At 45.9% G+C, this 22089-nt stretch overlaps 1 protein-coding gene across 4 annotated transcripts in view; it reads left to right on the plus strand.

Moving 5' to 3' along the window:
- CLUH (CLUH binding protein of NUMT mRNA) overlaps positions 1-15836 on the plus strand; it is a 54730-nt gene extending 38894 nt beyond the window's left edge. For all 4 annotated transcript variants that reach the window (XM_032779443.2, XM_075074058.1, XM_032779442.2 and 1 more), the window contains 13 exons: positions 338-490; positions 1183-1245; positions 1938-2182; positions 2977-3061; positions 4190-4343; positions 5482-5621; positions 6596-6676; positions 7568-7693; positions 8236-8357; positions 10260-10353; positions 11142-11276; positions 12981-13054; positions 13962-15836. In XM_032779443.2, coding sequence (XP_032635334.1) covers positions 338-490; positions 1183-1245; positions 1938-2182; positions 2977-3061; positions 4190-4343; positions 5482-5621; positions 6596-6676; positions 7568-7693; positions 8236-8357; positions 10260-10353; positions 11142-11276; positions 12981-13054; positions 13962-14130 — 1641 coding nt within the window. In that variant the 3' untranslated portion in view covers positions 14131-15836. The remainder of the gene's footprint in view (positions 1-337; positions 491-1182; positions 1246-1937; positions 2183-2976; positions 3062-4189; positions 4344-5481; positions 5622-6595; positions 6677-7567; positions 7694-8235; positions 8358-10259; positions 10354-11141; positions 11277-12980; positions 13055-13961) is intronic.
- Positions 15837-22089: the final 6253 nt, after the last annotated feature.

Genomic DNA, 22089 nt, shown 5'->3' on the forward strand with positions numbered 1-22089 from the left:
TGCTTCTCCAGCCATGGGCATGCATGGTCTGTGCCTGGATTCCAGGCAGAGGAAGGGAGGACACTTATCAGATGTGTGGAGCTCCTGAGAATCCTATCTGGCGCAAGAGTTCCTAGGAACCCCAGTCAAGAATTGGGGCCCTATGCATTACACCCCCGCCCCAAAAAGATCTGAAACATAGAGCCCAGTCTGAGCAAGGGACCAGCTTTTCAGAGGGGCTCAGCCCCCACTGAGGACCACGAGAGCTAGCAGGTGCTGGGCACGTTTGAACATCTGGCTCAGAGTGCCCCGTTTCTGGCCGGTGGCTCCTTTGCCGTAAGCTCCATGTGCTCTGCAGGTGAAAGACTGCCTGGACCACACCATGCTTCCGATGGATGGCGCTACGTTAGCAGAGGCCATGCACCAGAGAGGCATCAACATGCGCTACCTAGGCAAAGTCGTCGACTTCATCACCAAGACCCCCGCCCGCCCACAGCTGGATCACATCTATGTAAGCAGCGGGTTTTGTTTCTGATTGTCACTTCAGCTGCCACTGGGATAATTGGGGCCTGGCCACATTCCAACTCGGCTAATTGCATTCTGTCAGCCTCCATGTAATAATAAACAGCCAGGCTTTGAAACTACGTGAAAAAGCCTTGGATTGCAGGGGTTGAAGGTTTTACTCCTATATTTCTGTTTTAATTCGGGCTAGGGAGGGGTAGGTGCCTTGAGGGTCCGTAAAGCACTTTGGGGTAAAAGGCATTGCTGATCGGTCCGAGACAGCCTGCGTTTTTCTGGCCATGTAGTGACCCACAGGGGCCCTGGACTGAATGGAAAGGATGTTACTTGTGATTGGTCAGGGGGTTACGCTGGGGCCTCATTCTGCCACCCTGGCTCACATTGAGTACTGAGTACATTGCTCCAGGAATGTCCCATTGAAATGGAATAGTTCCTAGAAGCCTCTGCCAGGGATTGAGGCCCTGCATACTACCCTCCTTTCCTGAACAAAGCGTTCCCTGCCTCCAAGAATTTACACTGTGATTTGCAGAGTAGGGTACAACTCTGCAGTAGTAACGATTGCAGAATTGGGCCCTTTGTCAATATGGATCAAAATGCATCTAAAAGCAAAGTGTGTGTGTGTGTGGTTTTCCCTCTATTGACTAATTAATTTTCTTAGTCCCTGTTCTTTATTCCTTTGGGTAGAAAATTGGAATAAGCGAATTGATCACTCGATCAGCCAAACACATCTTCAAGACATACCTTCAGGTACGAGCGGCTGTCTAAACTCTCGCCTTGTGAGGTTCTCGTTAACAGTTTTTCAGAAATAGAAGCTGTTTAAATCTGTATTCTCATTAGCTAGTTCATGGATGTTGCCTAGCAACTGGAAGTAAAATCTCATTAGGCCTAATATAGGTAGAGACCTGGATCCAAGAGAAAACAAGTTTCCACTTGAAGGAAGCACTTCCAGCGGATTATTATTCATGCTTTTCTTCCCCAGAATTTCACTGATTACACTGAAGGCTTTTAAGAGTGAAATCACAGCTTGTCTTACCTTAAAACACTTACTCTGCTTAAGCAAACAGCAGTGCTTGTTTGGATGCTTGTTTGTTACATGAACTCTAGGACATGGAGCAATGCATCGTTCCAGAAGCAAGGAAATCTGTTAGAAGAATTCTGCATTACCATCTCCAGATCCCCAGTAGTTGTTCATTCTCCCCAACCCCGCCCCTTTTTGGAGTTTTATTGAAACTGTGCATGACTTTGTGTGTGGCACTTCACGCATGTTTGTTCTGTTGCTCTGAGATGCGCTGTCCTCGCGGAGCTTCCCTCTGACTCTTTGGGCACCACGATGGTATTTGTCGTATAGATGGGACTGGATTTCCATTAGAGTTGGGTCAGATTGATGCATGTGTAACGCAGAAAAGGTTCCGCAACTGACTTGCAGTATTTTGCTACAGGGCGTGGAGTTGTCTGGTTTATCGGCAGCCATCAGTCACTTCCTCAATTGCTTCCTAAGCTCCTTCCTGAACCCAGTTGCCCATCTCCCTGCTGATGAGCTGGTCTCCAAGAAGAAGAATAAGAAAAGGAAAAACAGGAACCTTGGAAATGCTGATAACACTGCCTGGTCCAGCATGACCCCTCAGGAGCTTTGGAAGAATATTTGTTCTGAGGCAAAGAACTACTTTGATTTTCATCTTGAATGGTAAGTAGAATGATTTATCGTCACTTTCCCTTCCTTTTGCCCGATTTCTCTTTCTCATCAGTAGCTCCATTGCGAAGGGGGCCTGTATTATAAAATCCCTTAAGCACTGGAATCAGACTTTTTAAAAAGCCTTAAGTAGCAGATGGAGAGGTGGTGGGGTGGGGGAGGGTTGAATTAGGATTACAGGTGAAATTTTAAATGAGATCAAATGCATGAGGCAAAGAGATCCCAGAAGGCTGATTCAGACGGCACAAGCTGCAGAGGAGATAGTGTGAAGGATAGAAGAGGGGACAAGTATCCAGTCTGAGAGGAGCGTTGGCAGAGAGGGGAGTAGAGATTTCATGGCCATGGGTTAGGCGGGTGTGAAATCTGTGGATGTTCCTAGAACAAGGACAGATCTTAGCCAGCCCCTGAAATGAAGGGGTTGCCGGTGCTGTAAGAGGAGGAAGACAGTGTGTGTCTCTCTCTCTCTCTCACACACACACACACACACACACTCTTTAAGTCGAGAATTTAAGATTTTAGTACAAATAAGGGAAAGGTTGAATCAAGCAGCCCTCTTGCTAAAGCTGAAGTGTAGGACTGAAGTGAACGCGCATTGGTGTACACCCAGCATTCTGGGGCTTCTGCAGGAAAGCTCCTTGCTTGGTGACCTAGTTCGGTTGCACCTTCTTTGTTGACTAGCGCCTAACTATTCCGGGGGGAGGGCCTCAGGCATGCCCTAGGTGGATACTCTTGAGTATAAACTTACCCCAAGCTGTCGCCTCTTTAATTTTATTTATTTATTCATTCAGCGAGAATGTTGACCAAGCAGCTGAGGTGTATAACCTCCAGAAAATCACCCTTCTACGTGAGATCTCCCTCAAAACTGGAATCCAGGTGAGAGCCAAGTCCTCCGGCTTTCCTTTATCACTTTCTCCAGTGGGGAAATTCACTAACAGGGGGCATATGTTGATTCAGATCACAAGGTCTTTCAGAAGATGATTCCCACCCCTGGCCCTTCACTCCTCCCACAGATTTAATACTGAAATGGCAGTTCTAGCCCTGCAAAGGGATTTTATGTAGTTGCATTAAGGGTAAACATGCTTTATATAAGAAGATTGGTCTGCTCCAGTCTCAGTCCTTTGTCTAGTCCTGTTTCTGGTGCTGGCCAAATGGCCCTTCACAATACAAAGTGAAACCACTGCTGTTAAGGGGAATAGGCTCAACTTCTGCCTTAAAAAGCAGGATGATGCTGTCCTCTTTACCGAAAAAAAATGGCTCCCGTTTGTAGATTTGTGTCAAGATTCAGCTCAGATGGCACCTTATCGTAGGCTATCAATCCCTGCACATCAGGGTTCATAATGCAAGTGCTGGCACAACCCAGAGCTCAGCATCTCCAGCGTGCTCCTACAACGAACCAGGGATCGGTTTGCTGCAGGGGTTTAATATAGGCATACGATGAGTCGGCCTTCCAGCACAGACCTCCACCATGGCCCTCTTTCAAGATACTGTCCCCACGTCTTCATACGTAAACTAACGTAAAAACAAAATCCAAAGGGAAGCTAGCCGTGTGTGCATTAACACTGCCCCTGATTTGTCTGTCTGTGACCTGGCAACCCAAGCCACTGGCCTGTCTTGTTCGGATGTGGAGGAATTTGACTCCCCTCTAGATTCTACAGTATGGAAAGGAGTGTGATTTTGCTGTTAGGGCTGAGAGGGGCTGGATTCTATTCCTAGCTCTGCCACCAACGTGCTGTGTGACCGTGGGCAAACTCCTTCACATCTCTGGGCCTCAGTGTTGCCCGTCTGGGAAATGGGGACATTTGCCTGCTGCATAGCTGGTTGCACAGTGTCCTGGGAGGCCTGATTCTGTCCTCAGTTACATCCAGGTAGCCTCTTTTGGACTTCAGTGGGGTCACACAAGTGCCACTGAGGGTTACATTTGCCCCAGATGTCCATGAATGGCTTTGGGAGGGAGGAAAGTAGCTGAAAGATGTTAGCTTTGGGTTTTTTTGGTTTCTTCAGATCCTGTTGAAAGAGTATAACTTCGATAACCGGCACAAACCCACCTTCACAGAGGAGGATATTCTCAACATCTTCCCAGTCGTGAAGCATGTAAACCCCAAAGCTTCAGATGCTTTCCACTTCTTCCAGAGCGGGCAAGCAAAGGTCCAGCAAGGTACGTGCCACCTCTTATGAATGCTGCTTTGTGCCCTGACCTTGTCTAGCCACAGCGCAGGCTCTGCACAGCATGGGAGGCTGCCCTGTGTCAGTCATTAGTCTGTTCTAGGGGGACACCCTCCAGAGGTGAGAGAGAAATAGTCTCCACGCCCAGTCATAAAGCAGTCCCGCAGTGGAAACTACCAAGGGACCAGTGACAGGCACATGACTTCTAGGAAGGGGACTGCACGCAAACAGTCTCACTGCACGCTAACTATTAAACCGCTGTCGGATCTCTGAAATCCAGCATAGGTTCACAGAACCCAGATCGGGATTAGATGGTTGAAATAACTTCTGTCTGAGAGAGAGTAATTTTAGGCTTTACCAAAAACAAAGAAAAGGCAGAATCATAACATGAGCTAGTGTCCTAGTGGTAGAGAACTGTGTGTCCCATCACTACTTCCCTGAGCTGTCTAGACCTCCCTCGTTGTGTTTCTCTTTTATGGACGATGCTTGTTCTTCCTGTGGCATTAGGAGTTAAGATTTCTCATTGCTTCTGGGTAATACAGTTGCCCAGAGATTCAGCAAAGGAAGTTCCCCAGCCTTCTCTCTGCTCTATAGTTACAGGAAAAGGAAATTGAAGTCCCAGGTTAATACTTAATAAGAATATAATATAATATAAAATCAGGAGTGGTGTGGAGAAAGCGAATAAAAAAAAATTTATTTACTTGTTCCCATAATAGAAGAACTAGGGGTCACCAAATGAAATTAATGGGCAGCAGGTTTAAAACAAATAAAAGGAAGTTCTTCTTCATACAGCGCACAGTCAACTTGTGGAACTCCTTGCCTGAGGAGGTTGTGAAGGCTAGGACTATAACAATGTTTATAAGAGAGCTGGATAAATTCATGGAGATTAAGTTCCTAAATGGCTATTAGCCAGGATGGGTAAGGAATGGTGTCCCTAGCCTCTGTGTGTCAGAGGGTGGAGATGGATGACAGGAAAGAGATCACTTGATCATTACTTGTTACCTGTTCACTCCCTCTGGGACACCTGGCATTGGCCACTGTCGGCAGACAGGATACTGGGCTGGGTGGACCTTTGGTCTGACCCAGTATGGCCGTTCTTATGTTCTAATATTTCCTATGGGTTTTTGTAGGTTTCTTGAAGGAGGGTTGTGAGCTCATCAACGAAGCCTTAAACTTGTTTAACAATGTGTACGGTGCTATGCACGTGGAAATCTGTGCCTGCCTTCGGCTGCTGGCTCGCCTCAACTATATCATGGGAGACTACTCAGAGGTACACTCAGCCCCTCTGCCGCCTCCCTAAGAAATGTCCTGGCTGGTCAGCGGTAACTGTTTTCTCCCCCTCCCGGCTGCCCTTTGTGCCTTCAGATTAACGACTTCCTGATAACTGCAGAATGAGGGATATACTTCAGCTGAGAAGTGGATGTGAGAACAGGCCTGGGGCCAGGTCTCCTGGGTTCTCATTCCAGTCTTGTCTCTGGCCACTTACACCTGTCTGTTTTCCTGTCTCTGGAATGGGTAGAACATCTGTTTCCCTACTGCATAAGAGTGACCTGGGGGTTCATTAGCCTCTCTTGGAAAAGCAGTTACTGAAGCATTACATTTTATTTAAGGAAACAAAATCATTTGCGTCAGTGGTTTTTCCCTTTCTCCTTTTATGGCTATGTTAGCTAGCTAGCCAAAGGGCCATGTGGCCAGCACTCTGTCACTTTCACCACTGTACAGGTGGGCATCCTGATGAGAAGCCCACTTGGATTCTGTTACCGTACCCATAGTCCTCGCTGGAGGTCATTGGTTTCTCCTTGACTCCTGTTGAAGGCTCTCTTATCTGGTACCCTGAACATGTGTCCTCTTCCTCAGCAATGACCTACTTGCTGGCTCATTTGGGCTGAGGAGTGTTGGGATTAACAGCCCTTCAGGTTTGGGCTATTCGAGTGCACCCAGCATATCCTTTGACTCCCAGTGGAAATGAAATCTGGGTCTCTAACTTGCCAAGGCAGAAGAGTTACCAAGAGGCAAACCTAGCTGTGCCCTGGCACAACTCACCCAGACTTCTCATTGAGTTGCTGGAAGGCATTTCTCTTGCTGAAGTCCAAAAATGAATGGAAACTGTTGCTGAGATCCTCCGTTTCTTGAGAGAGAGGTTGGAAACCAAGACACCTTCCTCTCTTCTGTTCCCACCCAAGTATCTCTTGAGATGCAAGTCTCAGAATTTGCTACATCCTCCTGTTTGTCATTCTTCCATAGGCCTTAAGTAATCAACAGAAAGCGGTGCTAATGAGTGAGAGGGTCCTGGGCATTGAGCATCCCAACACAATCCAAGAATATGTGAGTATAAAGAGAGAATAGTGCGTGTAGCGTTCGCATCTGGTGTCTGTGACTTAATGCTTATGCGCCCATTTGCAGACCAGCTGTAGCCTCCCTAACTTTGTAAAACAGTCTCTTGGTAAACCTGTTCTTCCCACGCTGCCTGCTTTCTTGGGGGTATTTCTTTTCTGTAGGTGTCTTATGGCTAGGAACAAGATGTGTGGAAAGTGAGTCTCTGTTCGCTCAGAGCGTCACTGAATCACAAGAGTTAAAAGTGAAGTCCTGAAAAGCAGGCCCTTAAACTAATACTTAAGATGCATGCAAAAAAACCCCACTTATAGCAATCATGGGAAGAGAGAGATTGAAATGGATTCTCCAAACTGACCTCACGCTGTCAGTGTGGCCCTGTCGTTCTGTAGAAGGTTGTATTCAAAATTTTTTTTCTCCAAAAATCCAATCCTGCAATTGCTCATACTGAAATGTCACCAGGTGAGAGAGACTTTTGTTCTGGTTTGCCAGATGTTTATATTATATACACATTTTATTTTATATATAAATATAAAAAATATGCATATTGCCCCCGCATCCCAATTTTGTAAAATTTTGTGTAACAATTGGTATATTATACATGCTGGTCAACTTTGAAATACTTTCTGGAGATACTGATTATATATAATATAAACACAACCGTGTCTCAGCTCTATGTCTCACACGGCATATCAGGCTTCTTTAAGTTGGCTAGGAGATTAATAACTCTTCCTAATGGTTATAACCTGAATTATTTTGATTCTTAAAGGCAGTGCTTTTCTCAGTGCCCCACACAAAAGGGGGACAGGTGGGAGGGAGACTGGTTTATTTGTACTGAGGATGTGATGCCACATTTTTAACCTCTGAATGTTTCTTATACCGTAGATGCACCTTGCTTTGTATTGCTTTGCCAACAGCCAACTCTCCACAGCATTAAACTTACTGTACCGCGCACGCTACCTCATGCTGTTGGTATTTGGAGAAGACCACCCAGAAATGGCACTCTTAGACGTAAGTGATCCTTCTGAGTAAACTCCTTGTCTAGGCTCCGTGAAGCTTGTTCACTTATTTTAATCCCGTCAATAGGCAAATGTCTCTCCATCCCTTCCAACGTGCATTATTGCTCCTACTTTCCCACTATGGGGGAAGAAACAAGCTTGTAGATGCATAGATAGTAGTTCTGTAGAGAGGAAGGATGGTCTTGTGGCTAAGACAGTGGACTAGGACTCAGAAGATGTGGGGTCAGTTCCCAGCCCTGCCGTAGACTTCCTATGTGACCTTGGGCAAGTCACTTAACCTGCCTGTACATAAAATGAGGGTACTTCCATTCTCACTCCCTCTGTCTGCCTTGCTCAGAGCTCTTCAGAGCACAGTATCTCTAGTTACGTGTGCCTAGTGCAATGGGGCCCTGATCTCTGTGGGACCCTCGACAAAGAGCTAATAAAAATAACAGTCCCACACATTTCTGTGTCTTTAGCTCAAAAGGCTTAGTCAGGAGTCACCTTTCGAAATTCCCTCTTGTTCTCTGATCTGTGTGTGGTGATTGCCCTTAGAACAACATTGGTTTGGTGCTTCACGGGGTTATGGAATACGACCTGTCCCTCCGATTCCTGGAGAATGCTCTAGCGATCAACTCCAAGTATCACGGCTTCAAGTCTCTGAAGGTGGCACTGAGGTATGGCGCCTCGGTCTGGGGAAATGGGTTGAAGTTGGTGTTTGAGGGATGTGATGCTTTATAGGAAAGTCAGACTGTGATTCTACCCTCGTCGCATCTGGGATTGGGCCCCACTCTGGCTTATGAGTGCTGTCCCTGGTCAGCTGTGTGCAAGCCTCCATTCTTTCTTCCCCCAACCATTTATATGATTTCTGAAGTGAGAGCTCAGCTGCCCAGTTCAATTGGAAGGCAGCTATGCTTGATTTGGCTGAGTCTGGGATAGCTGCTTCGAAAGGCGGAGAATTGTGGATCTAGAATTATCTACATGTAGGACCTACCACAATACAATATGCTAGGTGTTGTGCACAAACGTAGTAAGATCCCTGCTTCCTATGTAAGAATGCAAACAGTAAGTGAAGGCTGGGAGGAGAGGGATAAATATCCTCAGTACGTTTGGGACTGAGATGATGGAAAGCCCCTGGTTGTTCTTTCTTGCTGAACTAGCTTGGAGACACAGATCATTTGCATTTGTCTTTCACCGTAAAGGCTTGATCCTATGAAGTGGTTCTTTGTGACTCCACTGGGAGTTGAGAGCACTCGGCACCTCTTAGGATCAGATCCTAAAATTGTGGAGTCAGTACCCATTGCTACAGACATTTCCCTTGAAAAAATGGCGAGTGGGCATTGTCCCATTCGAAATTGTCACCCCCACGCTGCAGCCCTCTGCACTTCATCAGGGTAAAGAGAAATCTTCTGAAGCACCCACATGAGTCTGATTTGTTCTCCAACAATTGATGGATACAAATTCTGCAGAGAACTTCTTCCTGCATGCCTCCATGGGGCTAAGATGTGCACTGAGATCCCTTAGAATAACGAAGCCAAACGTAGAAAGTTTTTGCCATTCCAAGAATGCTTGAGCTGCTGAGATCAAGCCAAGGTGACTCTCCCAACTGGAGAACAACTAGGTGACTTGGATCAGCAGCTCTTGCTGTCACTGTTGCTGCCAGTTGTGTCTTTGTTGTAAGATTCTGACGCGGGGCTGGCTAAGAGATTCACTTGTTCACTTTCCAAGAAAACAAAATGCATTTTTAGAAAGGGCAGACCCCTGGGTTGCTTCCTCTTACTCTAATTACCTGGCTGGGAGAGAAGCCTGACCAATTAGGTATTCTCACAGCCTTCAGCATTACCTGGAAGTGCTGAGCACATAACGTACAACTGGCATTTTAAAATGTCCTGGACAGAAAACAAGCTTCCTGTTCCCAAGCAGCAGACAGTGACCAAAATTCAACATCAAGTGCAGTCTGAGGTGACTTTTCTTCTCTGGTTGGAGTGATGAGGGTTTGATCTACTTTTGCTAGGTTTTAGGCGTAATTTCCTAACCTAAAATGGAGTAAATCTGAAGAGTTAACCAGAGAGAAGGTAACCACTAACACTGTCCTGACAGTCAAATATCTGGCCGCCGCCTCCTTTGACCCTGGTCATCCCTTGAGCTGAGATGGTGAGGTGGCAGCAGGTTTAAAACGAACAAAAGGAAGTACTTGTTCAGTCAGCCTGTGGAACTCCTTGCCAGGGGATGATGTGAAGGTAAAAACTTAAAAAAATATAGTCATGGTGGATAGATCCATTAATGGCTATTAGCCAAGATGGTCAGAGATGCAGCCCCATGCTCTAGGTGTCCTTAAGTCTGACTGCCAGATGCTGGGACTGGATGATGGGATGAATCACTTGATGATTGCCTTGTTCTATTAATTCCTTTCGTAGCATCTGGCTTTGGCTAGATGGACCATTGATCTGACCAGTATGGCCGTTGTTGTGTTAGCACTGAGCATTGCATGTACCTCTTTGCAGAAGAGAAGAACTCTCTCCCTTGATTGACCATGCGTTCATTAAAGCTAGATCCACATCTCTTCCTTTCCATTGCAGCCATCACTTGGTAGCCCGAGTGTACGAGAGTAAAGCAGAATTCCGATCAGCTCTACAGCATGAAAAGGAAGGCTACACAATCTACAAAAATCAGGTCAGTAGCCTGTGCTTGCTTCGCTTGCCCCATTTGGCTTTCCGGTGCGAAGCCCCTAGTTCTGTGCTGAAACTGTCCTGCATCTTACAACATGGGGGAGACTTGTTCATAGGACCAGCTCTGGAGAACTCCTCCCAGACTGTTAGGAGGTGATTGTCTTGCCACGTGCTGTTAGAAAGCTAGTCTTTCCTAGTATTGCCACAAGGTCTCCCGTTTGACTTGTAACCTCTGTGGTTGCAGTCACTGGACAGATTTTCAGTCTGCGTGAAACACCTGCAGGCTTCATTGCTGCTGCAAAACACTAAGATGTGAGAAAGCAGTGACAAGATTCAGAGTGTGCGTCTCGCTCTTGATAACACCCTTCCAAATCTAAGACACAACCCAGTCCTGGGCCGGGGGGAACCTCTCTTGCTTGCAGAACTCACTGAGACGCAGCAAACCTGCCAATGTATTCAGGCAAACCTGTTTGACAAAAGAAGCCAGGCAATTGATTGAGCTCGCTTTCATTGACAACATGCTCAGCCTGGTGGAGGAAACCTCTGTAAACCTGAGCGAGAACATGCATCAAAGCTGTGTGCTTGCATCAAGCAGATAAGCAGCTGCCTGCAGGCAGTGTTGCATGTTATACCAGGTCATCCGCACTCATTCTACGGTGAGACACAGTCCAGTCCCAGTGGGTTTCAGTAGGTGAAATCTTCCACTGTCTCAAATAACCATTTAGATGCTGTGATTCAGGCAGAGTTCAGGGTTTGTTCTGATACAATTTTTTTCTTATTATTTCTGGCCAGCTTGGAGAACACCATGAAAAGACCAAAGAAAGCTCTGAGTACTTGAAATACCTGACTCAGCAAGCAGTGGCTCTTCAACGCACAATGAATGAGATCTACAAGAATGGATCCAATGCTAACATTATGCCACTTAAGGTAACTTGCATTCATTAGGGCAGTCTGGGTATTTTCCACAAAGATGTGTATGCTGCAACAACAGTTGCGATGGGTGAACTTTGTTTCTCCTGGTTTGGGAGCTACTACCCCCTCTACTGGTAGTCCCCATTTTACTCGCATGAGGTTTCTTTGGCGAGTAGGATCTTCCAAAACAGAAGTGACCAAGTGCAACCTTGGATTTTAAAACCCCACCTGCTTAGCAACGTTCTTCTGGATTCCTTACCCATAACCTCATAGTTAAGACTTTCTTTTGCCCCCCAGGAGAGACTCAGGTGTCTTGGTCTGTAGGTTTGCAGAAATGGGCTAGTCGGAAAGCACCTGATACTGCAGGGTGCCTTTTTCCAATTGACTCTTGGAAACCTTTATTTGTAACACTAGTTCATGCACCGATGTGACACACATGCTGTTGGCTTTGAATTTTTGAGGTGGTTTCATGATTAGATAACTGCAAGAAAGGGCTAGGAACCTGCTGGCTTCTGATCTCCCCTAAACTTAGGAGGTTGGGTGATTTGCTCTACAACATGGTCAGTCCCAGCTGGAAAAACCCGGTACGAAAGAATCAGGCACTCGCTGAAAATAAGTGGGAACCTAGAACGCCTTAGTTCTGACTCTGCCAATTGATTCACTGTGACTGTAGGCGAGTCAGTTAATTTCTGTGTTTCCGTTTCCTCTGTACAATGGTCCCTGTTCTGTGCAAAGCGTTTTGAAATCCATGGAAAGCAAGCACCACGTAAATAAATGTGCAGCCTAACTGCGTTGGCAGAGCGAGCCTGACAGGAGGCTGGACGGCATATCATATCATAGCAGGGCCATGCCCAACCGTCAACACTGCAGGAATTAACGTGGGAAGAGTCTGGTTCCAAAACCAGCTGCTCTTATCTGCACGTGCACCTTGCGGGAGTGGAGTTCTCATGCTGTGCCTGGAAAAGCCCAAACGCGCACACACGGCGAGTGTCATTTGGGACTGGCTGTGCAGAAGCTACTGCACTGCTGGGTTCCTGGCTGCTCACGCCACTGGTTCTGCAGAGGCGCTGAACCACTGGGGACGAGAGGAACAGATTAGTGTCGACAGCCCCGCAGCTCTGCGCTTTCCAGGTCACTGGCGGCTTTTTCCCCCCTTTTCAGCTACAGAACTGGAGAGATTAAAATGAAACATCTTGAGCAAGATTATGGACACAGTTCAAATTAGGTGACGCTCTCAGGCCAGGGCCTAAAGCAAATCCTTAGACATGCCAAGGCCAATCCCTGCCCCATCCCCACCCTCCTGTCAAATTCTGAGGGAATGGCTCAAATCCAAGAGACCATAAGGTTTAATCTCTCCTTACTCCCTGAAATTAAAAAGACCAAATCATTCAAATTTGGCTCATGTAATGGTCCCAGAATTGATATAGCTAGTCAGTCCTATTGCCCTGCTCTGTCTCCCCTCTCTCCTGTCTACATGGGCATTTCTGTAGCCTCCAGCATTGCACTGTTAATCAGGTTTACTCCAGTAGTGCCTGGAGACCAACTAAGATTGGCCCCGTTGCGCTAGGTGCAGTACAAATGTACCGGCTGTACCTGATTTATCCTTCCACCCCCCTAGGAGGTAAGGAAGTCATTATCAAGTGAGTCAATGCTGAGGTCTCTCTGCTCATTCGGGTGTCTTACAAATGACTGACTTGATTTCTTTATTTTTAACCCTAGTTCACCGCTCCCAGTATGGCGAGCGTGCTGGAGCAGCTCAACATTATCAATGGAATTCTTTTCATTCCACTCAGGTAGAGTGTTTCATGCGTTGGCATGCTTTTTCTCTGGCCGCATCCCAGTGCCCCGCTGCATGGCTGCTGGAGGGAAAATCAGTTTGCCCCTGCAAATCCCTGTTCCCCAGGGATTATTAATCTGACCCTGGCGAAGTAGCAGGGCCTGTGAGCGTTTGGTATAAATCTATAGGGAAGTTGACAAGAAGTCACTGTCAAGATAATTAGATGGGAGCAAAGTGATGGGCCGGTTCAGGACTGGGAAGGATTTGAGCTGTTGCCTTATAGGACTAGTCCAGTGGAGCAATTACAAACTCAAATGCAGTGATCCAGCCTTGGAGCGGCCTGGGGTATTTATATCCCTTCCCAACCTTTCCCACCCCTCCACGCTGACCAGTGATCTGAGCCCGGCCAGACTTCACTAGCCAAGAAACTCTCAGTCCTGGCACATCCCAGAGCCTGCACGGCCCTGAGGCTGCTCGGCGAGGGATGGGCAGAGGCTCGCAGGTGGAGAAGCTGGGGCAAGAACTGCACTCTGCTGCCGTGGAGCACCAGCTAATGCTTTTTGGTGAATGACACATCTCTAAACCATTGTCATGTAAAGCATCGGTGGGGAATATCGCAGCTGATGGGCCAGGGAAAGAATGAGGAACAGGTGGGATCACATGTCTAGGAGGAGAATACACATGTTCTCCCCTCCACCTCTGGGAGCAGAGTGGGTTATCCTGCCATAGTTAAACAGGCCAGCACCATTTGGCAGACGGTGTGCAGGGCCCTGCTTCACCAGGGGACTGGCATTGTAATGAGATGCTAGAGGAGGCTGGAAATCCCCCAGGATTTCCTGCCTTCCCCAACAATGCTTACCCTCCTCTCTCAGGTTCCTGAAGCAGCTGTAACACAAGCCCCTCCTTTCTGCTTCCCTCCCTAGCCAAAAGGACTTGGAGAACCTTAAAGCAGAGGTGCAGCGACGCCAGCAGCTCCAAGAGGCCGTGAAGAACAGCGAACAGCTGGAAGCAGAAGATGCAGTCTCCGAGGAGAGAGCGGCTGAGCCGAGCATGCCTTCTGCTGAGGTCCCCCCAGCACAGAGCTCTGCTTAAAGTGTACCTCGCTTAAAAACCACAAAATTTAAACCCTCCCCTTTTTCTGAATCTGAACCAGGGTCTTGGACTCCCCTGGGGCAGCTTCTCCTTTGTTTGACAATGTTATTGCACTGGTACAATTAATACACAATGCAAAGAACGAAGTTGAGAACTAGAATCTGACTGCGCTCGTGTCCACCACGCGAAGGGGGAAAGGTGGCCAGGATGCAGCAGCATACGAAAGAACATCCTAGGTGAGCACAGCCAGTGGCTGTCACGTCCGGGTGTGTGTGGGTGTGTGCGTGTGCCACGCGTGTCAGTCCATTTCGACTTTGTACATATCTGAATTCCAAATGAATGGTCTGGAGGTAGGACATTTCTCAGGTCATTTTATGTTGTCTGAGGGACACTGTTTCGCCAGAACACCCATCCTCGTGCTCAGTTCTAGCTTGAAACCTGGATTCCAAGCCAAACAATACTGTTCTATTAGTTGCTGCCCTAAGTGGGGGAAAAAGCAGCCATATTGGTCTGTCTAAGTGCTTGAAACCTGTGAAGAGGTAGGGGAAATGCTCTGCTTTTTGCTACATTAGGATATAGCCATTTGGGTCCTGTAGCCTCTCTTGTGTTGCTCAGGTCCAAGTGGCCATGGGATTTTCATACCGTTTACATTCTGATTTCATGATCCATAGGTCATTGTGCAGCCCCTGTGCTCTCTGCTTGAGCCTGAGTAACTGAGGAAATTGCATCCAAAGAGTAAGGGTTTAAAATTTAAAAAAAAAACCTGTCATTAATCCATTTACAATGGAAAATCCCAGTGCCTCTCCTCGATCAGTGTTGGCATTAAAGTGGACTGTCCAAATGAAATTCACAGAAGGGGAAAACCTGGCCTCTGTTGGAATAGCTATGGGGAGGGGAGTTTACCCTTTTTACAGCAGCTGCTTTAATACAAAGCTGAATGAGCGTCAGAAGTTAATCATCTTCTAATTGTAAAGTAATCAGCAAACTGCTACAGGTTTGAATCATGTATGTCTTTACACAACCTAAAATTACTAGGCATTTTTCCCTCTGGCTGAAAGAATACTAAAAATCCCATAGCACTTAACGCTAGGGGTAATATCTTGTTCTGGGTTTTGGTTTTTTTGCATGCTGGGTTGAGATCGCTCCCAGCAGAACTTCCATTGCAGGCAATGGATGTTACGGACATAGCAGATGCCAATGAATGAACAATAGACTTTTTTTCCTTCTCGCTTCTGCCTGCCCCCCTTAAAATACAGCATGCTTCCTGCTGGTGCAGTCACAAGGCAAATAGGCGAGATCCACTGCAGATCATGGTATGCCGACAGAGTTGAATGTCCTTTTCCAAGTAAACGAAGACCTATAGTGAGAGGTTTGCTAGTCCAAAACCATATCATGCTGCCCAAGGAGTCATGTCTCTTTGTCAGCACCAGTACTATGCTAATTTGCATTGCTTTTTTGATGACCTTCTGGGAAAACAAGTGCTATCACTGTGCTCTTTACCCTTGGTTTCCTGTACTGCATACTGGGTATTTGTAACTTGGGGGGAAGAGGGAATGTACAAAGCAGGAGGCATTTCTGATCCAAAAACTTGCTCCCACTGGAAACATTCAATAAATGAACAGGCATCTTTCACACAAGCGTTTTTTGTTAATGTCTTCCAGTTCTAGTCCATTAATTAAACCTCTTAAATAAAAATGTGCAAAGTAGTTTACTAAGAAGTTTAATTTTGTTGTGTTAAATCCAAGCAGAGTTCAGGGATTTGTTTAAACAGATGATGCTGCCTAAAAGCTGCTGCTGCTACTTCACACTGATGCAAAGAAGGGGAAGTACCAATGGTGTAAACCAGGTCAGAAGACGTGTCATAGGTGGGTTAAAACACACACACTCTTGGGAAAACCCTAGCATTAATTAGCACACAAGTGTTAATCATCTAAGTGCCACTGAACTTCAGTTTGATGCAAGTGTTGCATGCAGTTGAGCTAGTACTTCCCTTTAAGGGCTTCAACTGTCTTTTTCCCATTGTGCATTTGGCACACATTTTCCCAGTACCCCTGCATTTCTAATGATGCTCAAAACAAACCAACCACCTGCTTTGTGGATTTTGCACCAGCCTCCTGTTAAGATTGCTCTGAGCCTGGGAAAGCTTGTTTTGCAGCATGAGCAGCTTGAATCTCTCCTCCCTTTATGCCTTTTGAAAAAGTAATACCAAGAGCAGTGCCCATTAACAGAAATAATACACACATGCTCAACCTTCTTACAGGCCAGCGGCTCTCACCCTGTCAATTGTACAGAAGGTAACTGACCTGACTCCACTCTTGGGCTAATGAAATGACATACATTGTGTCTCTGTAAAACATGGCAACTGCTATGAAGTGAGTAACTTCATTGCTTTAAAATGCCTAATGTAATTTGGTAGGATCCACATGAGTTTTGACTGCATATCTAATGTTGAGGGTACTTAATATTTGTTACTAAGTGCTTTCTGCACTGCTGTGTAACTTGACTAATGCAAGGAGCTGTCTCTCAAGGTAGGTAACCCACTGCTTTTCTCATCCCTTCAATGTGTCTTTGCAGTGCAGTCTAATGGTTTCACAGTAAGTGAACTCCCGCAATGTAGTTTATACTGCACCTGGATGTAGAGATAGGACATGAACAGCCAGGAAGAGACCCACAGAGTTGGGATGAAGTGTCAGGTGGCAGATGTTTGGATTCCACCTCTCCACTCTCTTTGGAAAGAGGTAAAGAACTAGATTCCAGTTCTTGGCACGGAGGAGGTGTAGGTGGCCTACATCCTGAGGAAATAGAGACACTGTTCCTGTTTAGTGGAGTGTCCACAATTGTGTAACAGTCTATAGTTGCAAGTTAAGCCTGGTCTATACACTCACACTTACATCAAGATTTGATTGGATTTTTAAAGCTGTGCCACGGTTTAGACAGCCCTTTAAACAGTCTTACTACCTTATGCTTTCCATGGGTGGAATCCAGCATAAATGGGCTGTCAACGTTTATCTTCATAGGCTACACAGGAAGACCGGTCTGTCTGCTACAGCATCAGGTCATTAGTCTTTCCCTGCCGCTTGCACATGACAGTGAAGCAGAGGCCTGGGTTTGGAGCAGTGGGCTTTGCTCTCTTTCCCCACACAATGGTGGCACTGCCCCCTATTCCTCATCACAGTTCTTTCGGTAAGGTACACACTGCTTCAGGAGTGATAATCTACGGAGAGAGATTTAATTCTTCACAGGCAGAGTCATTCACACATAGGTGAGGAAAATGAATGAGACAGCCACAGAAGCAGAAGATTAGTCTAAACTGATTGATTTCCTACCACATGTAGTAAGGGGTGAGGGAAGATGAGACTTAGATACAGAAGTTGAATCATCACCCTCCGCGCCCCCACTGCTTGCTTTGTTCTCTAGCCTGATTTCCACATTTTGGTAACACCAAGCACAAAAGCAACTGGATTTTTTTTCTTAAGCAGCTAATTAAAAAATAGATAAAATAGCAACAAGTAACTTCGACTCCACTCCTATTTCCACAATGCAGTGCGAGGGGGTACTTGTCTGTCTCACAACACTAAAGAAAAGTAATACTGAAGCCATGTTCCTAACAGAGCAGTAAATTTTCCTTCCTGCTTGGTATAATTATACTCTACCCAGCTCCAGGAGTAGCTTACACTAGAGCAGCTTACAGGGAAGAGATGGGCTTTGAACTGATCAGTTTTTCAAAATAATCTTGTTCTGATGCACTAATAGTGTGTTGGCTTTTCCTCCCCATCAAGTGACTTCAGCTTCCCCCCTCCCCATCAAGTGACTTCAGCTTCCCCCCACCCCATCAGAGGAAAGGCTCCACTTCTTACTACAAATTTGTGACTCAGACTGTGAGCCCTTATTTTGAATTGGTTTGGTTTTCAGACCAGCTCCAGCCTCTGTTGAGGAAAAGTGCAATACTGAGGGTACGTCTACACTGCACGATTATTTCGAATTAGCTTAAGCCGATATTACAAAACAGATCTAATAAAATCGGTTTAGCGTGTCCACAGTGGGATCCCGAAATCGATTGTTTGCGTCCATGGTCCAAAGCTACCATCGATTTCAGGAGCGGTGCACTGTGGGTAGCTGTTCCTCAGCTATCCCATAGTTCCCACTTCCGTGTTGAGAGCACAGTGCCTGATGGGGCAGAAAACACTGCCCCGGGTGGTGCTGGGTACAGCCTCACCCCTCCCTTTGTGAAGGCAGCAGACAACCCTTTGGCGCCTTTTTCGCGGAGTGCATTGAGCAAACGCCATAGCACAGCAATCTTTCCCTTTTTTTTTTCACGTGGTGGTGGGGGGAAATAAACTGAGGAGCTGTTCCCTGAACCACGCCAGACACTGTGTTTGAACCTACAGACATTGGGAGCTCAGCCAAGAATGCAAATAATTTTCAGAGACTGCTGTGGACTGTGGGATAGCTGGAGTCCTCAGTACCCCCTCCCTCCCTTCATGAGCGTCCATTTGAGTCTCTGGCTTCCCGTTACGCTTGTCACGCAGCGCTGTGTATCCTGGAGTTTTTTATTCAAACGCTTTGGCATTTCGTGTTCTGTAACGGAGCTGGATACAACAGATTTGTCTCCCCATACAGCGATCAGACCTAGTATCTCCCGTACGGTCTATGCTGGAGCTCTTTTTCGATTTCAAACTGCATCGCCAGCCGTGCTGATCAGAGCTCCACGCTGGGCAAGCAGGAAATGTAATTCAAAAGTTCGCGGGGCTTTTCCTGTTTACCTGCCCGCTGCATCCGAGTTCAGATTGCTGTCCAGAGCGGTCAGTGCTGCACTCTGGGATGCCGCCCGGAGGCCAATAACGTCGATTTCCGTCCACATGAACCCTAATCCGAGTTATCACTATCGAATTTAGCGCTACTCCTCTCATTTGGGAGGAGTTCCGAAATCGATTTAAGGAGCTGTTTAACTCGATATTAATGATGACGTCGTGTGAACGGATACAGCGTTAAATCGGTATATTGGCCATTAAACCGATTTAAAGTCGCAGTGTAGACCTGGCCTGAGAGCCTAAAAGCCAGTTTCCCACCTCTTACCTCCCATTCTGGGGTGGGAACAGGACACTGCTCTTTCACATTTAGCAAGCAGCTGTAATAAAGGTACCTGCTGAAGCAAGGCAGAAAATGAAATACATTAAACATTGCATCTCTTGCTGGCTAAATGCTGCCTGGTTTGGTTTTTAAACTTTAATTCCTCAGCCTAAGCTACAGCATAGTCAGTATTTTCTTTTAAAATAAACACAGTGGCCAAGGAGCAGGACCCACTTCAGGCATTTGGCATTTCCACAGGACAGAGCACAAAGTATTTCAGCTAGGAGTTGGAAAAGAATAGGTGTAAACTTAAGCATCTCTATTACATCAGCTGAGTCTGGCCTTGCTTCAAGAAACAATCAGGAGTAACCAGCTGATTAGGTGGTTTCCTCATAAGGCACAGACAAATGTGGGCTTGGAAAGTACAGTAGGTCTGGTTCTGTAATATGAGATCCCTTATTTAGCACCAAATCTCAAGGGGTTTTGACTGAGTTCAATCAAATAGAAGAATCAGTTCTAAGTGGTGTAATTATAGCACAGAATTGCTCATTTTAGGAGGCTATTGGAGATAGGTAGAAGAAATTAGCAAAAAAAAAAAAACAGCACTCCCAAGGGAACTGTAGATTTAACAGAGAATCTCACTCCTTTTATTCTTACACAATAGGTAAGAGTTGCACACATTGAGCCATAATAAACTATCACAATCAGTTCTTCCCCCCTCAACAGTTAAAGCATTAAGAATTTTTTTAATTCCAAATTCCACTTCTGAAGTAAGCCACACCTTGATCTTGGTAGCAAGTGGTTTGTTTGTCCTTGGGAGTGAGGGGACGTGCACAGAAGGCACCACCTGCCTAATATGAAACTTAACTGCTCAAAACTGAATGGGCTAGGGCAAAACGAACAGCTCACTCTTGGGGAATTTAGATGAAATCTGGGCCTCTCTCTGTAAAGATTAATTTAGTTGTTGATTAAGTTATTGATGGAATCTTGCACGCAAGGAGCAGCATGGATCAAAAGATGTTGATGAGCTGCTGCTTTTCATGATTTTCCCAAGCACCTTGATTGAAATACAACAGCCCCTGTTTGTTATGTTGCTTCAAACAGCCTCTTGGGTACTGCTAGCTAGGAGGTCTCAGTTTCCTGCTGGCTTTGCTAAAAGCATTTTCCTTCCTGCAATCATAGAACTGGAAGGGACCTTGAGATGTCATCTAGTCCAGTTCCCTGCTCTCCTGGTGGACTAATTATCATCTAGACCATCCCCGAGAAGGTGTTTATCCAAACTGCTGTTAAAAATCTCCAACAATGGAGATTCCAGAACCCCCCTGGACAATTTATTCCAGTGCTTAACTACCCTGTCAGGAAGATTTTCCTAATGTCCAACCTAAACCACGTTATTGCTTCTTGTCCTATCCTCGGAGGTTAAGAAAAATTTTTCCTCCTCCTCCTCTTAATCTTTTAACATACTTAAAAGTATATCCACTCTGTCTTATTCTTTCCACACAAAACAAACCCAATTTTTTCAGTCTTCCCTCACAGCTCATGTTTTCTAGACCTTTCATCATTCTTTTTGCTCTTCTCTGGACCACTCCTATTTACACAGTCCTTCCTGAAATTGGCACCGAAACTGGACTACACTAGGCCAAGTTTTGAGGCCTAATCAGAGCAGAGCAGAAATTACTTCATGTGTTGCTTACAACAATCCTGCCTAATACAATCCCAGAATGACATTTTGCTTTTTTTTTTTTTTTTTTTTTTTTTTTTGGTAACCAGCATTACCAAAACTTGACGCATTTAGTTGTGGTCCACTATGACCCAGATCTCTTTCTGCAGTGCTCCTTTCTAGGCAGTCATTTCCAATTTCATAGGTGTGCAACTGATTGGTCCTTCCTAATGGGAGTACTTTGCATTTGTTATTAAAATTTCATCTTACTTCACACCGTTTGTCCAGATCATTCTGAATTTTAATCCTATCCTCCAAAGCACTTGCAACCCCTCCTAGCTTGGTATTATCCACACTTTCTAGCAAGGAAAAACTACTTTTAACAAACATGATCTTGTCACCATCACCATGTCATAGTAGCACCTCCCACTCATGCTCCATTGTCCCCTCCTCCTGCACAAGTCCCTGCATGCTGGGAAATTACTATTACCCCCATTGTACAGATTAGGGACCAAAGCCCAGAGAACTCCACAGCTCAAACATTCTGCAATACCACTGCCCTCACTCAGGCTCGGCTAACTTGAACAGTCAACACTGCAGGGAAGACCCAGCCCTTTTTGACTTGACCCCTGGGTTCAGCACCTGGCTCTGGGACAAAATACCCAGGCTAACATCCTAACCAGGACAATCCTTCCTCTCCATTTTTTGTCAACTGCTTTTAGTGGTGTAAGTTGCTTAAAGAATGAGCAACCTATCCCTGAGAATGTTGCTCTATCACAGTTCTATTAATTGATTAACCCAAATCCAGACTCCTGTTACCCAGGGCAGGCAGTGGCACATACATTGGTTTTTTGGTCCCACTAAGAAGATACAAACTTCAGCCACTCACTAATCAGGCTGGCAAGGGGACAACTGAATGTCACTTTTCATATAGTCAGTTAGAACCAGTGGGGGGAATAGAACAACATCAGAGAAAACTGGCAAAAAGCAGGAGGAGGAAATTATTCCTGATGAGTATGAAAAAATAGATACCTATTTTTATCACCACTGCTTCCTTTCCCAAAGGAATTTGCTGGATTTGAGTTCATGTCAAATATTCTGCAATGATACATAATTAGCTGCAACTCTTCTTTTTAGTAGAGCAGAAATGCCACCATTTTAACCCCTACTGTGTTTAGAGTGGAATCCAGCCACCCTCTCATTCAACTGAATGAAGAATGGGCTACTCT

Source organism: Chelonoidis abingdonii, chromosome 20, assembly GCF_003597395.2.
Source record: "Chelonoidis abingdonii isolate Lonesome George chromosome 20, CheloAbing_2.0, whole genome shotgun sequence".
Taxonomy (NCBI): domain Eukaryota; kingdom Metazoa; phylum Chordata; order Testudines; family Testudinidae; genus Chelonoidis; species Chelonoidis abingdonii.